Source organism: Diabrotica virgifera, chromosome 1 (assembly GCF_917563875.1).
Source record: "Diabrotica virgifera virgifera chromosome 1, PGI_DIABVI_V3a".
NCBI classification, from domain to species: Eukaryota; Metazoa; Arthropoda; class Insecta; order Coleoptera; family Chrysomelidae; genus Diabrotica; species Diabrotica virgifera.
This window is the reverse complement of record NC_065443.1, coordinates 67,187,004-67,207,475: the sequence shown is the minus strand read 5'-3', so window position 1 is coordinate 67,207,475 and position 20,472 is coordinate 67,187,004. Positions and strand designations below refer to the sequence as shown.

The 20,472-nt window shown below is 34.8% G+C and overlaps 1 protein-coding gene and 1 non-coding gene across 5 annotated transcripts in view; one reads left to right on the top strand and one right to left on the bottom strand.

The window, feature by feature from the left end:
* LOC114326972 (putative autophagy-related protein 11) overlaps positions 1–20,472 on the bottom strand; it is a 105,354-nt gene that overhangs the window by 30,736 nt on the left and 54,146 nt on the right. For 3 of the 4 annotated variants that reach the window (XM_050657001.1, XM_050656989.1, XM_050657007.1), the window contains one exon: positions 7,118–7,200. In XM_050657001.1, the coding sequence (XP_050512958.1) occupies positions 7,118–7,200 (83 nt within the window). The remainder of the gene's footprint in view (positions 1–7,117; positions 7,201–20,472) is intronic. The other variant, XM_050656995.1, reaches the window with a different exon arrangement.
* Positions 13,370–13,453, top strand: Trnal-uaa (transfer RNA leucine (anticodon UAA)). The gene has a single exon. It is a non-coding gene; the product is annotated as a tRNA-Leu (tRNA).

The following is a 20,472-nucleotide window of genomic DNA, read 5'->3' as shown; positions in this document are numbered from 1 at the left end:
AAATAAATTGCAAATCCATAGTCTACCTAATAATTAATAAAAAAGGTTTAAAAGTTAAAAAGTTAAGCTGCTGCATATGACACCCAAATATAGATAAAAAAATAATAAAAATACTACTTGTGCAAAGGGTACTGTAATTTCTTAGTTATTGACTAAAATAATCTTCTACTGAATAATATGGTCTTTCAGACAGGTAGGCTTTTGTCAGTTTACGGAATTTGGGAAAAGATGGTGCAGATTTTAGTTGTAGGGGGAGATGGTTGTACATTTTTTTTGTGGAATATAATATCGATTTCTTTACTAACTCCGAGGACGGGGTCGGCAAATAGACGTCAAACGTAGAATTTCTCGTGAAGTAGTGATGATTAGGTCTTGGTGGAAAGACATGTAGATGTTTACGAATTAAGCAAACAGTTTCTAAAATATACAAAGATGGAAGGGTTAAAATTCCGTGATCTTTGAAGTAACTTCTGCAGTGTGTTGTTCTTCTGAGGCCAAACAGATATCTTATTGCTCTTTTTTGTAATTTGAAAATAACATCGAATTGGGCAGCTGTACCAGAACCACAAAAAGGAAGACCATAACGAAGATGTGACTCGAACAAAGAAAAATATGTTATTTTGGAAGATGCTAAATTGAGTTCATTCGAAACAGATCTTATAGCATAGCAGGCTGAAGAGAGTTTCTTCCGTAACAAATCGATATGGAGGGACCATTTAAGGTTGCTGTCTAAAAAAATGCCAAGAAATTTTACAGAATCAACGGTACTGATCTGGCTGTTATTAAGAGGTAAGGGTTGAAGAGCTCCTTTATAAGACAATGCTACTGTTTTATCTACGTTAAACGAGAGTAAATTTGAGTCAGACCAGGTTTTTATTGTAAGTAGATCAGAAGTTATAGTAGCATGAAGAGTTGCAATATTTGAGTTGCTCCAAGTGATACTGGTATCATCAGCAAAAAGAAAGATGTTTCCATCGATTTTTAAATTAGTGATGTCATTAATAAAGATAAGGAAAAGTAGAGGACCCAATACTGAACCTTGAGGTACCCCACATACAATGTTTACTACATACACATACTAACACCCTGTATAATGAATATAAAATAATAGTATAGTATAATATTATTCTGAAACTATTTTCTTGTGCCATCTTAGTTTTGTAATTTGTAGTATTCACATTGGAAACCATTTTCAAAATACAAGTTTAAAAAAAAATATTTTTTTTATTTCTACACACGGCAGAAAGATTTGACTTCGATTCAGAGCACACTACAGGCTGTTCTGAAGAGACCAAGAGGTTGAAATGTACATAAACAGATGGTAGTGGTCTCTGAATCGTAATTAAATCTTAACTGCCTTTACCTACTATACCTTTACTAATCAAATTTGTTGATCTTTACTTAGATAGATTGAGGTGTTGTGAATGCATATCATAGATTCCCCACGTATATGCATTTATCGCCCTTTTTCCTTGCAAATTACAGAAGGATAGGGTATAGGTGTAAGTGAGAATTGGTTTCCAACTTAAGAAATCTTCTAGATTTTTATTTTATATAAAAGACTAAAAGACTAAGTTTTTCAACCTAATAAAAATATTTGTAAAATAAAATATTTTTAAAAGATTTTTAATTGAAAAACTTATTGGCCCATTTTCCTGGTGACCCCTCCAAGGCTTCTACAATATGCAAGCCAGATGGATGCTGCAGTGAAGACAAAAGGGAAGGAATTCTACACTATGTAATTCACAACCCCCGTCTGCAGCTTGGTAAAGTTCCAACGGAAAATGGACCTAGTTACTCTATAGGAGTAATACTAATATACAATAAAAAAAGTCTCTGAAGAGCCTCTAACAAGAGGTGAAATCGTCGATAAGAGTGCTGGCTGCACTCTCTAGTCCAAGTAAAAATTAAGACGGTTTTGGCTTCGCATTGCAACTGAATAAAAATGGTATACATTTTTATTGTATATTAGTATTACTCCTATAGAGTATCTAGGTCCATTTTCCGTTGGAACTTTACCAAGCGGCAGACGGGGTTGTGAATTGCATAGTGTAGAATTCCTTCCCTTTTGTCTTCACTGCAGCATCCATCTGGCTTGCATATTGTAGAAGCCTTGGAGGTGTCATCAGGAAAATGGGCCAATAAGTTTTTTAATTAAAAATCTTTTAAAAATATTTTATTTTACAAATCTTTTTATTAGGTTGAAAATCTTAGTCTTTCATTTAGCAGATGCCGCTACTACCTTCACGTCAGTTGCAATGGGGGACTAATATGTCGAAAAATCTTTACCTGGAGTAGAGAAAGCAGCCTATGCATTCACTGAAGAGCCTCTAACAAGAGGTAAAATCGTCGATAAGAGTGAAAATTCATCATCGTCTTCAAAAAACTACAGTTTGAGAAGTGGAATACGGAGCTAACTCCGAATTCAACTGAACAATGTTCGCAAAAATTCTCATTAATGCATCTTAATGTTCATTCAATTCGCAATAAAGTTGATGACATAAATATTTTTATTGACGATTATAGTTCAGAAAACTGTATTGACGTGATCTGGTTCACAGAGCATTGGATGCAAGAGGGAGAATTTGACTTTTACTCTTTAGAGGACTATCAATTAATAAACAAATATTGTAGGAAAACGGATTCCAATGGTGGAGCGGCCGTTTTTTCTAATAAAAAGTTTGATTTTAGCCCAGTTGTTAATTTAGAAACTGTTTCAGTAGATAACAAAATTGAATTTACCGTTGTAAACAATCATAATTTAAAATTAGTAATTTCTTGTATTTATAGACCCCCCTCGGGATATTTGCAAATATTTTTTAATGTGTTGTGCGATTTGTTAAGTGAACTGTATTTAAAATACAGAAATTACAATTATATAATTTGCGGCAATTTTAATATAGACTTAGATTGTAAGAATATGAATGTTTTTGATTTTGAAAACATATTGACAATGTATAATTTAATACCAACTATTTTAGAACCTACTAGAGTAACAATAACGTCTGCTACACGAATAGATAATATTTGTGTTAATTTGAATCCTAAACTATTATTTGAGGGGTCTACATTTGAAGTAGGAGTGTCTGATCACAAAGCTCAAATTTTAACCATAAGTGTGGATAAAGCTGATGCTAATAATCAATATCATCTGGTTAGATCCTTTTGTCAAACTAATAAATTAAAATTTCTTGAGTATCTTCGTCAGTGCGACTTTAATGATGTATATGAAATATCAGATGTGGAAGTAGCTTATAATGTTTTTAATGAAAAAATTGGTTCGGGCTTCGAATACGCGTTCCCGACTAAACGTAAAAAAATACATAACAAAAGAAATTTTAAAGGGTGGTTAACTCCCGGAATAAAAGTATCGTCAAAAAACAAAAGATTCTTATTACAACTAAAAAAATATACAAATAATATTACCATAAAAAACTACATTAAAACGTATTGTCGATGGTTACAACAAATAATTAAAGAGGCAAAAAATAAGTACTTCCACGGTATAATCAACTCCTCAAATAATAAATCTAAAGCGACATGAGATTTAATTTCACATTTTAACAAAAGAAACATAACAGCTAAGAAAGATATATTTATTAAAAAAGGTGATATTGATATCACAAATCCAACTGAAGTTGCAGAAGAATTTAAATCTTATTTTCAACACATTGCATCAAGTATTATTCCTAATATCAAAAGTAAAAAATCTAGTGATAACTATTTGCAGAGTTTACCGGTAAATAATGTAAGTTCATTGTTTTTTGGACATTTAATAGAAACTGATGTCAGGGAGTGCATTTTGTCACAAAAACCAAAGAAATCCGCGGGGCTTGACAAAATTCCAATTACCCTTGTAAAAGAAAATATTGATACCCTTTGTAGGCCTTTAGTTTTTCTTTTTAATTTGTCTCTTAAAAACGGAATATTTCCTAAATGTTTTAAAAAATCGGTAGTTATTCCTGTACATAAAAAAAGGTGATAGGTGTAATATAGAGAACTATCGCGGAGTGTCTCTATTACCGTCCCTTTCAAACCTGTTAGAATGGTGCGTAAATAAACAATTCTTTTTTTAAATAAACATAAAATTCTAACAACTTCTCAATATGGCTTTAGATCTGATATGAGTACTACAGATGCAGCATTTTCTCTAATCGAAAATGTGCATAAAATCTTGGAAGCAAAACACCATCCTCTTGGTATTTTCTGTGATTTATCGAAAGCATTCGATTGCGTAGACCATCAAATACTACTGGACAAGATCTACTACTACGGCATTAGAGGTACACCACATAAATGGTTTCAGACATACCTATCACACAGAAAAATGTGTGTTAGAATAAATAATTCTGATAGTAGCTGTGAAGCATCCTATTCAAATTTCGCAGAAGTTCAGTGTGGAGTTCCACAAGGATCTGTTTTAGGACCAACACTGTTTCTTATCTATATCAATGACTTGGTAGCTAGTTTCCCGAATACCACATTTTCACTTTTTGCAGATGATACGAGTATAGTAATTAAAGGCGATAGTTCTGATACATTAACATCCTGTGCCGCTACTACAGTTGAAGAGATATCAGACTGGTTTCTCGCCAATAAATTGGTTCTGAATATTAGTAAAACACAAAGTATCCGTTTTAATTTGTATCAAAATGTGGAAGATGTTGTTATTAAAGTAGATCAAGAAAGCATTACTTCCTGTCATACAATTAAATTTTTAGGCATAAACATAGACAGCAAACTTGATTGGAGTTACCACATAACTGAACTTAATAAAACCCTCAGCAGAGCTACATATGCCATAAGAGCAATTAGACAAAATACAAATTTTTGTGTGGCAAAAATAGTTTATTTTGCTCAATTTCAAAGTATTATGCAATATGGTGTGGAATTTTGGGGCGCGGCTAGCACAGCAGAATCCACATTTGTGGCTCAAAAACGAGCAATTCGAGCACTATTCAACTTAACAAATAGAACTTCATGTAGACCTCTCTTCAAAGATCATGGAATAATGACGCTCATTAATATTTATATTTATAAGATGTCTCTACTTATACATAGAAAACGACATGAATTGTTAAAACCTTCTGATATACACAGTCACAATACACGCAGGCAAGATATAATTCTTCCCAATTATAATTATAGACGTACTCGAAATGGTCCATTGTACTCCGGTATTAAAGTATACAACCATTTGCCCACTGGGATTAAAGCACTTTCAATATGTAAGTTTAAAAAAAATAATAAAAAATTGTTAGGTCAATATGTTTTTTATAGTCTGGATGAATTCTTTTTAATAAATTTTAATGATCTAGACGGTTCCAACGCTTAGGCTAAAATCACATATTATTGTTCTTGTACAAATATTTTTGTTAAAATTATATTTATTGTAAATTTGTGATTTTTTGGAATAAAGATAACTAACTAACTAACTAGCACTGCAACTGAATAAAAATGGTATACATTTTTATTATTTTATTTTATATATTTGAAATGGAAGTCTCTTGGGTTTCGCCTATCATGTTATTTTATTATTATAAACAATCGTTAGTAGCGATTTAAACATATATTGACATTTTAAATCAGATGAGGAACTCCGCCAAGCCCGAATGATAAAGGAGGAGGGTTAATGACTAACGTACGGGTGGGTCTTGGTGATAGTATTAAAGCCAAATGGATACTATCAATATATGCCAAGTAATGGTAAAGCCTACACTTCTAGATGCCACTAGCAAATCCAAACCACAAAGGGGTGGGTGAAGGTGAGTATTCAGCAGCTTAAATCTGGATCACATTGTTTAAGGGAGTAAACTCCAACGGAAAATCCTGGTGCTCCTTTTAGGGGTTGGGGCGTAGGGCCTGCTCCTCTATACCTGTAAGAAAACCACTTCCAACAATTCTAAAATTCAGCCACAGAACACAGACGGGAAAAAACAAAGACGAAGTAGCAAACGAAGAAAAGTTTGAATATATTACATGGAATATGTTGCACAGATGCACAGTTCTTACAGAAACAAAGCAAAAAGGCTAAAGCAGAGAAGACATGGGAAGATTTATACATATTGGAATAGCGAAAGAGAACAGCAGGAGTAATAATATTGATAAAAAAGACTTGAAACTTGAAAGAGGAAACCTAGAAGCAAATCAATGAAATAATTATTACAGTAGGTATATTTACGGGGTTGAAGCATGGACACTAACAGAATCGCTTTTAAAAAACCTAGAAGCATTTGAAATGTGGGTCTACCGCCGTATTCTGAAGATCAGTTGGGTAGAAAGAGTCACAAACGAAAGGGTTTTGCAACGTTTGAATAAAAGTTGCGAAGTAGTGAACACGGTTAAAAGGCGCAAATTGGAATACTTTGGTCATATAATGCGTCACCCAGAAAAATATGACATACTTCACCTTGTCATGCAAGGTAAAATAATGGGAAAAAGAAGTGTGGGCCGCCGTACAACTTCTTGGCTTAAAAACCTACGCCAATGGTTTGGGAAAACTAGCACTGAACTATTTCGTGCGGCTGTAAATAAGACAATGATTGTTAATATGCTGCGCAACATGAGAGCCAACGATCGACAAGCGGTCTCGGCACCTTAAGAAGAAGAAGGTATATTTACATGGAAAGGGCACGACGGCGACATCAAGATCATTGGGATGTATGCGCCATCAGAAAGTACAACAGAAACAGATAAACAAGTATTATATGAAACCCTATCAGAACTTCTTGAAAATATAAATAACCGCAAACATTCAGAGATGATATAAAAATGACAGAAGAAAGTAACTTCTGAATCCTATCGAATGATCGATTATTATTTTTTACCTCCTTTGTAACAAGTGCGACCAATATAAAGCTTGAATGGTTTTGATAGCAATAAAGAAACAAACGCCCATATGATATGAATTGATCGTAAACATAGATTAAGGTACCTTGAGAGGTTCTGGGAGCTCTATAATAAAGATATTCTAAGTGAGTGTATGAAGATTATGGGAGATAATATATTGAAACACTGTAACAAGTAAGTTGAAAGTAGAATTGCATCATGAGTTAGTGCTTAGTGTATTTATACGCATTAGTGTTAAATCAGATAACAGAATAAAAAACTATATTACCACATTGCTGGAAATCCTTTTTGAATACGTCCGCTTTTAATTGCCTATATTCCAGTAACTCTTTAACATCTTTATCATGATTCCTAAAAATTAGTAACAGTCAAAATTTTATAAAAAGGCAGTCCTACACAAATCCGAAACAACAGGAAATTCAATCCAATAACTTATTACATTGCTGAACAAAAAAATCTGGGCACTTTCATACATTTCAATATACACGTAGTATTATTTAAATAAAACTAAGAAATTATAAGACAAAAATCTTACAATGGTTAATATACAGAGTGTCTCAAAAATAGCGGAACGGTCGAATATTTCGCGAGATGAACATCGGATCGAAAAACTGAAAAATATGTCAAAAATGAATAACCATTTTTAATTTCGTTGCAAAACGAAAATACACCCGAACCATATTCTAGTCCAATCAGAGAGTGCTGCAAGCACCTCTACCGGTTTCGAAACTTATTAGTCTCTCATCAGGAAGCACATATGCTGCTCTCCCTGATCCAACCAAAACAAACCCCAGCGTGCAGTCCCGGATTGCAACGAACGAAATGGCATATAAAACAACATAATGCTATTCTACATCCCACCAGAATGAAAACAATGGGAACCTTCTCTGGTTACACCTCCGAGGCTTCTACAATTTGCAAGCCATACGGATGCTGAGACTAAGGAAGATGAGGGAATTTTACAATTTACAATTCACGTCCCATCTGCTCAGCGCGGTAAAGTTCCAACGAGAATGGTTCCCTTCATACTCCACACAGAGTAAATGTAAATCAAAAATGAATAACCATTTACCGGTAGAGGTGCTTGCAGCACTCTCTGATTGGACTAGAATATGGTTCGGGTGTATTTTCGTTTTGCAACGAAATTGAAAATGGTTATTCATTTTTGATTTACATTTACTCTGTGTGGAGTATGAAGGGAACCATTCTCATTGGAACTTTACCGCGCTGAGCAGATGGGACGTGAATTGTAAATTGTAGAATTCCCTCATCTTCCTTAGTCTCAGCATCCGTATGGCTTGCAAATTGTAGAAGCCTTGGAGGTGTAACCAGAGAAGGTTCTCATTGTTTTCATTCTGGTGGGATGTAGAATAGCATTATGTTGTTTTATATGCCATTAGAGTGAAAACTTAGTCTTTTTGCTAGCAGTTGCCGCTAGGGCATCTATGCCATTTCGTTCGTTGCAATCCGGGACTGCACGCTGGGGTTTGTTTTGGTTAGATCAGGGAGAGCAGCATATGTGCCTCCTGATGAGAGACTAATGAGTTTCGAAACCGGTAGAGGTGCTTGCAGCACTCTCTGATTGGACTAGAATATGGTTCGGGTGTATTTTCGTTTTGCAACGAAATTGAAAATGGTTATTCATTTTTGATATACATTTACTCTGTGTGGAGTATGAAGGGAACCATTCTCGTTGGAACTTTACCGCGCTGAGCAGATGGGACGTGAATTGTAAATTGTAGAATTCCCTCATCTTCCTTAGTCTCAGCATCCGTATGGCTTGCAAATTGTAGAAGCCTCGGAGGTGTAACCAGAGAAGGTTCCCATTGTTTTCATTCTGGTGGGATGTAGAATAGCATTATGTTGTTTTATATGCCAATTAGAGTGAAAACTTACGTCTTTTTGAAAAATATGTGTTCAATATTTTTCAAAAATTTATCGAATGACACCAAACACGACACCTTTAAAATCTTAAATAGGAACCCCATATTTTATTATTGCAAATTTGGATTCCTTACGTAAAAGTAAGTAATTTTTATTCTAGATATTTTTTCGAATTGTGGATATATGGTGCTATAATCGAAAAAATGTATTTACTGTGATACCCTAGGTAAATTATAGAAACGATCTAATATTTCGAGAAATATACTTATAAATGAAAAACCAAAAAACACATCTTTGAATATTTTTCAAAAACCTATATAATGACACCAAACATGATCCCCACTCCGCCCCCTGGATGTGGGGTAGGGGTAACTTCGAATTGTTGAAAGATGGCGCTATAATTGTTTTGTTTTTTTATTTCCACGGGACAAGCCCAATACAGTTACAATTTTTTACAAGTTTTGGAACAATTTAGTATGTAGATACTAAATATGAGTCATATATATAAAACATAAAATATAATAGTTAAAATAGTTAAAAGAAATAAATTACATACAGAACAAATTAGAAACAGACTGGTAAAGGTAAACAACACAAAACAATTAAGAGGCAATATTGTGTTGGTCGCGTATAAATTGGTTAGGTAGAATAATAATTTCAGTGAATTCTTAGATAAGCTTATCTGCATCTTCAATAAAGCATTTCCTTTAATTGCAATTAAGCCAAAACATCACAAACCCTGGACTACTAAAGGTATCCGAATATCTTCCAAGAATATGCGTTCTCTTCTCTATATCAAGAAATTTACTACCAACGTCTCTATCACTGAATATATCACCAAGTATAGGGCAACCTATCTTAAACTTATAAAATCAGCTAAAAAAGTCTACTACCAGAACCGTCTGGGAAGCTCCAAAAGTGTTGCAAAAGAAACTTGGTCCATAATAAACGATCTTCGAAATAAAACCCACACTGCTCAAACATTTTCCCTTCCAGACCCTGAAAATCTAAATGAATACTTTGTTAATGTGAGTAAAAATATTACATCAACTATTTTGCCACAAGATCCCATTTCATATCTCCCTAATTCAAGAAAGGTCTCGAATTCATTCTTTATAAAACCAGTCGTTAAATTTGAACTAATCCAAACAATTAATAGTATCAAAAGCAAATCTTCCTGTAGTACTGATGGTCTATCGATCAAAATTTTTTCTAATCTTCCAGAAAATGTGTTAGAAGTCCTCATCTCACTAATTAATGATTCTTTTGAGAAAGGTAAATTTCCAGAGTGCCTGAAGACAGCCATCATTATTCCTCTTCATAAGGGTGGTGAAATATCTAATACCTGCAATTATAGACCTATTGCACTACTACCGGTACTCTCCAAAATTATTGAGACTCATAAAAGCCCGACTTATGTCCTTTCTAGTTGAAAACAACATTTTATCACAAAATCAGTTCGGCTTTTTAAATAATAAATGCACCACTGATGCCATGTTTTCTGTACTACATGAGGTTTATCAAGCACTGAACAATAATCTTTACACTGCCACCGTTTTTTGTGACTATGCCAAAGCTTTTGATTGTGTAAATCACAACATTTTGATAAAAAAACTAAATTTCTACGGAATTCGAGGCATTTCTTTAGATTGGTTCCTATCTTACTTGGAAGATAGGAAACAACTGGTTAGAGCAAATGATAAAGACTCTAGTCTCAAAAACATTGTATGTGGGGTACCTCAAGGTTCAGTATTGGGTCCTCTACTTTTCCTTATCTTTATTAATGACATCACTAATTTAAAAATCGATGGAAACATCTTTCTTTTTGCTGATGATACCAGTATCACTTGGAGCAACTCAAATATTGCAACTCTTCATGCTACTATAACTTCTGATCTACTTACAATAAAAACCTGGTCTGACTCAAATTTGCTCTCGTTTAACGTAGATAAAACAGTAGCATTGTCTTATAAAGGAGCTCTTCAACCCTTACCTCTTAATAACAGCCAGATCAGTACCGTTGATTCTGTAAAATTTCTTGGCATTTTTTTAGACAGCAACCTTAAATGGTCCCTCCATATCGATTTGTTACGGAAGAAACTCTCTTCAGCCTGCTATGCTATAAGATCTGTTTCGAATGAACTCAATTTAGCATCTTCCAAAATAACATATTTTTCTTTGTTCGAGTCACATCTTCGTTATGGTCTTCCTTTTTGGGGTTCTGGTACAGCTGCCCAATTCGATGTTATTTTCAAATTACAAAAAAGAGCTATAAGATATCTGTTTGGCCTCAGAAGAACAACACACTGCAGAAGTTACTTCAAAGATCACGGAATTTTAACCCTTCCATCTTTGTATATTTTAGAAACTGTTTGCTTAATTCGTAAACATCTACATGTCTTTCCACCAAGACCTAATCATCACTACTTCACGAGAAATTCTACGTTTGACGTCTATTTGCCGACCCCGTCCTCGGAGTTAGTAAAGAAATCGATATTATATTCCGCAAAAAAATGTACAACCATCTCCCCCTACAACTAAAATCTGCACCATCTTTTCCCAAATTCCGTAAACTGACAAAAGCCTACCTGTCTGAAAGACCATATTATTCAGTAGAAGATTATTTTATTCAATAACTAAGAAATTACAGTACCCTTTGCACAAGTAGTATTTTTATTATTTTTTTATCTATATTTGGGTGTCATATGCAGCAGCTTAACTTTTTAACTTTTAAACCTTTTTTATTAATTATTAGGTAGACTATGAATTTGCAATTTATTTAAATTTTTGCAATTGATTATTTCTGTTTTAACTTCGATTTATTTATTTATTTTATTTAACTTATTGACGATTTATGTAATTTTAGTAAATTGGATTGTTACTGTTTTGTTTTTTTTTTACTATTTATAAGCTTTGTCGATAAAATTGTAAAATTTTTCATGTCAATAAAGCATATTTCTATTCTATTCTATTCTATAGGTGTGGAACTAAAATTAAGCCTCTCAGTATTTTGATTTGCTTGACGTAACATTATAGTTATTCGCGGTGTGCAAGTACTTGGAAGGGGAAACGAGAAACGACCCTGCGCGAGTCGCGTAGAAATATTGCAACTATCTTAAATAATTCGTATTGTCAATTGAAATTGTCAAATTGACGTATATTTCATACCTTCTGTCAATGAAGCAGAAAAATTATATATTGCTCCACAATATTGATATGATATGCAATTATTATATAAAGGTAAATTTAATTAATTTTATTTTGCTTGCAGTACTGCATTTTAATAACTAATTTTATTTACTACATACAATTGTTGACGTTTTCATAACATAACCTGAATCTTATTTTTTCTTCTTATTATTTTTTTGGACTATGGCCTTGACAATTATCCAGTAACCAGGACTAATATAATTGGCCAATATACTTAAAAATGCGAATTTTAGTATAGAGCGTAGAAATAGGGGTCGCTTTGCCGAACTTGCACGGTCCCAATAGGTTCATTGAGGCCATAATTACATCGATGAAATGGTATATGAAAAGTGGTTTCAACTGCATTTCGAGTACTGTATGAAGGAACTTTAATAATAGGCTCTAATTTCGTCATAACTGTAAAACCTGTTACTCCCATTAATAGCTCTAATTTTAAATCCCAAAAACATAAGGAATTGATTTTAAACTTTCTCGATTTTTTCTGCGAAAACTTTATAGTAAGGTGACCAAATACTACAACAGTATTCCAAGTGAGGTCTAACAAGAGAACAGTATAACAATTTTAGGGTATTGGGACTTTTAAAATCATAGCAGTTTCGTTTCATGAAGCCAACCATCTGTAATGCCTTTGAAATAATAGAATCGATATGATCTGCGAATTTTGGCGATTTGTCAAACAGTATTCCAAGATCGAAATCGTAATCGAAAAAAGACGAGTTATTAGTGCCATCTATCAACAATTCTAAAAATGTCTCGAATAAAAGTTACATATTTTTTCATGAGGAATCCAATCTGCAATAAAAAACGGGAGTTCCTATTTATGATTTTAAAGTTACTTCCATCCCACCCCTGGAGGTGGAGTGGAGGGTCGTGTTTGGTGCCATTCGATAGGTTTTTGAAAAATATGAATCACTTTTTTTTGTTTTTCATTTGTAAGTGTATTTCTAGAGATATTAGACAGTTTCTATAATTTACCTAGGGTATCACAATAAATCGTTTTTTCCGATTATAGCGCCATCTAACCACAATTCGAAAAAATGTCTCAAATAAACGTTACTTATTTTTTATGAGAAATCCAAATCTGCAATAAAAAATACGGGTTCTCTTAAGATTTTAAAGTTACCCCCACCCCACCTTCAAGGGAATTGAGAGGGGGTCGTGTTTGGTGTCATTCGATGGATTTTTGAAAAATATTGAACTCGTATTTTTCAGTTTTTCGATCCGATGTTCATTTCGCGAAATATTCGACCGTTCCGCTATTTTTGAGACACCCTATAGAAAAATAATAGAGTCTAAAGGAATTGAAAAAAAAATCTTAATTCTGCAAAAATCACAATGCCACCTCTCACATCCAAATGTAGTAGATTTGTGCAATATTGAGAAATATATTTACATTATTTAAACAATATTCGAACATTTCAATACAGTCAGGTTGGCCGAGCGGTCTAAGGCGCCAGATTTAAGCTCTGGTTCCCGAGAGGGAGCGTGGGTTCGAACCCCACACCTGACACAATTATTTTGAAAAATTTTCTCTCTTGTGATATTAGTTTACGTGTAATAAATGATATACGTCTAAATATATTATTCAAAACGCTTTCAAAATATCTTTCCTAAAAAAGTTATACATTATTGAGTAATATTGTGCAATAAGAAAATAATCACATATTGTTTAACTTATAAATGTGTTTTCTCCTATACAGTGCCTTGTCAAATATACAATACATATTTTTGATCAATTCGATTTTGGTTGGAGTATAATCAGCTATTATTTTAATATTAGATATATTGGATTATACAGGGTGTAACAAAAATACAGGTCATAAATTAAATCACATATTCTGGGACCAAAATAGTTCGAATGAACCTAACTTACCTTAGTACAAATATGCACATAAAAAAAGTTACAACCCTTTGAAGTTACAAAATGAAAATCGATTTTTTCGAATATATCGAAAACTATTGGAGAGCTTTTATTGAAAATGGACATGTGGCATTCTTATGGCAGGAACATCTTAAAGAAAAATTATAGTGAAATTTGTGCAACCCATAAAATTTTTATGGAGGTTTTGTTCCCTTAAACCCCTCCCCCCCCAAACTTTTGTGTACGTCTCAATTAAATTATTATTGTGGTATCATTAGTTAAATTCAATCTTCTTAAAACTTTTTTCCTCTTAGTATTTTTTCGAAAAGGCAGTTTCTATCGAGTTGAGGCTTCGTTTTTAATATGTTTACATAAAAATTTTATGGGGGTTTTGTTCTTTTAAACACCCCAAATGTTTCTGTGCGTTCCAATTAAAATATTAGTGCGGTACCATTAGTTAAACACAGTATTTTTAAAACTTTTTGCCTGTTTGTATTTTTTCGGGAAGGCACCTTTTATCGAGATGTGGCTTCTTTTTTAATATGGTTCAAAATATACCTAAAAATGTAAATCATAAATAAATTTTCATATTATTACCAAGTCTCCATAATCGTACTTAACCATTTACAAATATGTGGTGGATTTGACAAATATTGAAAATATCTCGATAAAAACTGACTTTTCGAAAAAGTACTAAAAGGCAAAAAAAGTCTTAAAAACAATGTGTTTAACTGATGGTACTACAATAATAATTTAATTGGAACGTACACAAAAGTTTGGAGGGGTTTAAAGGAACAAAACTCCCATAAAATTTTTATGGGGTGTCCAAATTTCACTACAATTTTTTGTTAAGATGCTACTGTAATAAGAATGCCACATGTCCATTTTCAATAAAAAATCTCTAATAGCTTTCGATATATTGGAAAAAATCAATTTTCATTTTGTAACTTCAAAGGGCTGTAACTTTTTTGTGTGCATATTTGTACTAAGGTAAGTTAGGTTCAATCGTACTATTTTTGGTCCCAGAATATGTGATTAAATTCATGACCTGTATTTTTGTTACACCCTGTATATGATCTCATTTTTTTCGTTCTACTTTGAATTATTTCCGAAGTGAAAACTTCTTTAGGGGCGTTGTGCGATTAAAATATACTGTAGCGGAAGAGAAATCTTGGCCGATCCCCGTATAACAGTAAACACCTCGAGAATGACGTAATCGGATGTGCTAGGCCTCGCCGGAGAATTCTGGAAGGTACGTCACGTAGGCGGAACAAGCCGATAGCTCGAGATGGGAGTCGATTGTTCCAGAATAACAACTGGGTATAAATACGGGCATATTTTGTGAATAAGTTTAGTGTATAAGATAAATTCGTCTGTAACTTATATAAATAAAGTCGTATATAAATTACGAACCGCTAGTTTTATTGTAATTAGAAGTAATTACACTAGTCACGCTACAGTTGGTGTCGGTGTTCGGTTAACTTAGTGCGATATAAATAAGTGAATTACAGAGAGACTTTAAAAGACTTTTGAACTTTATTCGTCGGGAATAACCGGAGTGCGTTAATTGTTCGGTATTCGGAAAGACTTTAAAATACTTTTGGACTTTATTCGTCGGGAATAGTTAAAGTGCGTTGATTGTTCGGTATTCGGAAAGACTGTTAAAAGACATTTTGGAAAGTACGTGTGTGCCGACCAAAGATGTTGCTACAAGAACTTACAGTAAAACAGCTCCGTGAACAGCTCGAGGAACGGGATCTGGACAGCAGTGGGCTCAAGATAGTCCTACAAGCACGACTCGAGGATGTCCTCACGAAGAACGGAGAAGACCCAAAGACGTTCCACTTCCAGTCAGCAGAACAAGTAATCTTATCGAAATTAAAAACTGTTTCTGAAACGATCGATGAAACTTCTAGAAGAAGCGACGAGAAACTTGAAGAAGTTAGTAGAAAAAGCGACGAGAAATTCGAAAATGTTGCTAAAAGATTCGATGAGACTTCTCAAATAATTAAAGAGGTCTGTAGGCAAAACAACGAAAAACTAGAAGAAGTTTGTAAACAGAACAATGGGAAATTTGAAGAAGTTTCTAGAACATTCGATAAGATGCAGAAAAGTGTAGAGACCGTAGAAGAAAAGATCAAACAACTAGAGAGCATGATAACCGATACAAAAGTACAACCATCAGTTAATGCAGCAGCGTTAGATCCGGTAGTGAAAGATGAACTACCGAGAGACGAAACGTCGCATCATATGAGATTTAAATTACCACCATTCGATGGGAAGTCCTCTTGGTCCATATACCTTAGACAATTCGAAGCTATTGCGACCGCCAACCATTGGACCGAACAAGAAAAGGCTGTTTCCTTGACTGCTGCTTTGCGAGGTGATGCTGCAGATATATTAAGATCAATTCCTAAGGGCCAAGAAAAATGTTACCAGACCTTGTTCACTCGTCTAGAAAAACGCTATGGAGATGCCCATCTACAACAAGTATACAAAGCACAACTGAGAAATAGAAGTCAACGAGCAAGTGAGAATCTGCAAGAATTTGAAGCAGATGTGGCTCGTGTGGTGCGGTTGGCTTATCCGGAGGTGCCAGACAGCGTTTTAGAAGAAATTGCGGTAGATACCTTTGTCAATGGGCTGAAAGATAGTGAACTACAGAAAGCTTTACGACTAGCAAGACCGAAAGTTTTAGATGAAGCACTTGCTATTGCCTTGGAACACGAAGCAGCTAGCCAAGCTTCACGAAACAATCAAGTAATAACCGTGGAAAAAGGCGATAAGAGAAAAGATGAACGTTTGGTGGAAATGGTACGGAGGGTGATTCGTGACACGATGCCGAAGAGACGCATGAAGAGGGCTGGAAGAGTTGGTTCAAATACAGATGCTTCCTCGATACGGCCATGCAGTGAAAGTTGTAATCACCGGCTTAAAGTAGATGAACAGCTTTGCCCTGTGAGACGAACTACCGTCGTTAATGAGCAATGGCAGCCACAACAGTTACAAGAAGCCCAAGAAGACGATCCGTGTATAAAAAGAGTATTGGATTGGATGCGTCGAGGTGAGAGACCTAGTTGGCAAAACATTAGTGCATGTAGTCCGGAAGTCAAGGCCTACTGGAGCCAATGGAATTGCCTGATACTAAAAGATGATCTTCTGTACAGAACCTTTGAGAACGATGATGGTACAGAATCTAAGCTTCAGTTGATTGTACCTAAAAGTAAAGTGTCAGAAGTATTGCGTCAGTTGCATGACGGTACATCAGGTGGACACTTTGGTATTACGAAGACTCTGCAAAAGGTTCGAGAACGGATCTATTGGGTGAACTGTAAAGATGATGTAAGAAGATGGTGCCAGAAATGTGAACTGTGTGCATCCGGTAATGGTCCAGTTGGTAAAAAGAGAGCACCCATGAGACAGTACAATGTTGGCAGTCCTATGGAAAGAGTAGCAATCGACATTGCAGGTCCATTTCCAGAAACTGATGCTGGAAATAAATACATCCTGGTAGCCATGGATTATTTTACAAAATGGACCGAGGCCTATGCATTACCAAATCAAGAAGCTGCTACCGTTGCAGAGGTACTTGTTAAAGAATTCTTCAGCCGATTTGGTGTTCCCTTGGAGATCCACTCCGACCAAGGGCGAAACTTTGAGTCAGCTCTTTTCCAAAACGTTTGTAAATTGATTGGTGTCAATAAGACCAGAACAACACCCCTGCATCCTCAATCAGATGGGATGGTCGAGAGGATGAACCGAACGATGGGTAAACACTTGTCCAAAGTTGTATCTGAAAATCAGCGAGATTGGGACCAACACATTCATTTATTCCTGATGGCCTACCGCTCGGCCGTAAATGAAACTACAGGTCAAACACCAACCTGCCTGATGTTGGGTCGTGAAGTTCGGTTGCCCTGCGACCTAGAGTTTGGCTGCGGACCTTCCGAGGAACATGTTGCAGGCGAAGACTACGTTGACCGCCTGAAATTACGAATGAACAACATTCATGAACTTGCCCGACAACACATCCAGATAGCCAGTGACAGAATGAAAGATCAATATGATTCTCGATGCAAGAATGAAAGCTTCGAAGTAGGTGATCTTGTCTGGCTTTATAATCCGCAACGTCGTCGAGGCTTATGTCCTAAACTGCAAAGACAATGGGAAGGTCCATATGAAGTTAAGAAGAAAATAAATGACGTAATATATAGAATTAAGAAGTTGCCAACCGGTAAACCAAAAGTTATTCACATAAATCGTCTTGCACCATATGCTGGCTCAAATGAAACAGAAGAAGCACGAGTCCTCCAACAGGAGATGAAAGATGTCGCACAGCCAAGTTTTAATCAATTTATGTCAAATTACGCAGCGAGAAAGAGTGCTAGATTCGGCGTGACCACAGAAGTTCAGCAAGATCTGTTTGGTGTTCCAGAAAACGTCTCTCTGGCCCACTGTGTTGCCCAAGACCTCGAGATGACTAAAGGAATATCGTCCGTATTCAATAGAAAGTTCGGCAGCCTGGACGAGTTAAGAAATCAGCAGCCTAAAATTGGAAGAGTACTGCGATTGGAAGATGGTCCTCGATCTTTGCTGTATATGGTGACCAGAAAGTCTTATACGGACACGCCAAGCTACGAGAACATATGGCGTGCTCTAACTAATTTGAAGAAAATCGTGTGTAATTATGACATCAAAAAATTGGCTTTACCAAAAATAGGCCATGCAGTAGAAAATCTGGATTGGAAGATTGTGAGAAGCATGCTTGAAGTGGTCTTCAGAGAAACTGGCGTACAAATCACTGTGTGTTGCATGAACCCGAAGATGTCGTACCCTTCAAAGACAGTAGACTGTTATTTCTTCTTGAAGGGTGTATGCAGAGCTGGAGAGTCGTGTAGATTCCGCCATCCTGGGCCTTCATTTAGAGTTGCTGATCGAGACGCTCAGATCTTAAGAGGGGAGCAGTGTAGCGGAAGAGAAATCTTGGCCGATCCCCGTATAACAGTAAACACCTCGAGAATGACGTAATCGGATGTGCTAGGCCTCGCCGGAGAATTCTGGAAGGTACGTCACGTAGGCGGAACAAGCCGATAGCTCGAGATGGGAGTCGATTGTTCCAGAATAACAACTGGGTATAAATACGGGCATATTTTGTGAATAAGTTTAGTGTATAAGATAAATTCGTCTGTAACTTATATAAATAAAGTCGTATATAAATTACGAACCGCTAGTTTTATTGTAATTAGAAGTAATTACACTAGTCACGCTACAATACTTACCTACCTACATATAACTAAAACTCACAATAATTAACAATATGTAATCTATTTTTTTTTTTTCAAATAGGCCAACAGCTTAGTTCTATTACACAAAAATATAATAAATTAACTATAAATAAACACTACTTTCCTATGAAACAACAATAACGAATTCTTAAAGTAATATACTACTGCACTGAACAGATATCGATAAAGATAACAGAACATATAAGAGAAAATCTGACGCAGGTTTGTCAAATTGACAGTGACAATTTCTCTATATTGCCTAATTAGTTATGTTATATGTTCGATTTCTTGTTAGAAATAAAAAATTTTAGTAGGTCCAAAATGACACAAAATCTAGGCATGGGATAAAAAAGTTTATTTGAATAAAGTGTATTTTTTGTTGTTCTTAATGACGGTACAGGCTCGTTTTTTGAAGTTATACTTCTTTACGGGCGTAATGACGGTGCATTTTTATGTGGTAAAACCTAGCGACCGGGCGCATGCGCATTATAACTTTGTTCTGATCTGATGTTCAAATGACATGACAAAAATTATCCAATATGGCAGCTGTGGCACAGCTGTGGGACTGTGGTTTGGTTATAATGTATGTTTGTTGCGTTTTAAAATTTGTAGGAAGAGAAACAACAAACAAAAAGTTAGTTAATGGTTATACTGCCTTTTTAAATAGTTTTCATATTATATTTTTGGACTTATTTACATAGAAGAGATGATTGTTGCATGCCAATGTGAAAGCCCATCAAACTGTGACTAGTATGAGTGCCGCAGATCTCGCTTATTCAAAGCTAAAGAATCTTACACTGGTAAGTGTTTTATAAATAGTTGATCAAATTTTGTTATGATATTTGAACATAGCCACTTTGCACGATGCAAGTGATTGCGAAATTTATTAGTCGTTATACGGGCTCCGATACCTACCTATTTGAACCTACCAAAATACATAAGTAGTATGTAATACTTTTATTTACATAATTTGATTACCATCAAAATTTCTATCAATATTCACCTAATATATTGTTTTCTTACTCTATGTTTTGTTGTATTTTTTCAATTCTAAATCATTTCAATTCAAAATCAAAATAATTTGATTTACATAAGTTAAAAATGTCAAAAGTTTAATCCGTTTAGTTAGTCGATCTTCGCACATAATGACAAACTGTCTCTGTGGCGAAGCTTTTAATGCGAGGGAACCCCAATACAACGCAAATACCAGCCGCGTGGTAAGTTGGTTCGAATCCCAATAGAAACTTTTATTTTTTTATTTTTTTTTATACATTTTATGATTGTAAGTATATTTATTATATAATTTTATTTTCAGAAAATACGTATTTAGTTAAAAATTTTTCCGACAATTAATGTTCAGAAATCATTTGTGGCATTTTTACT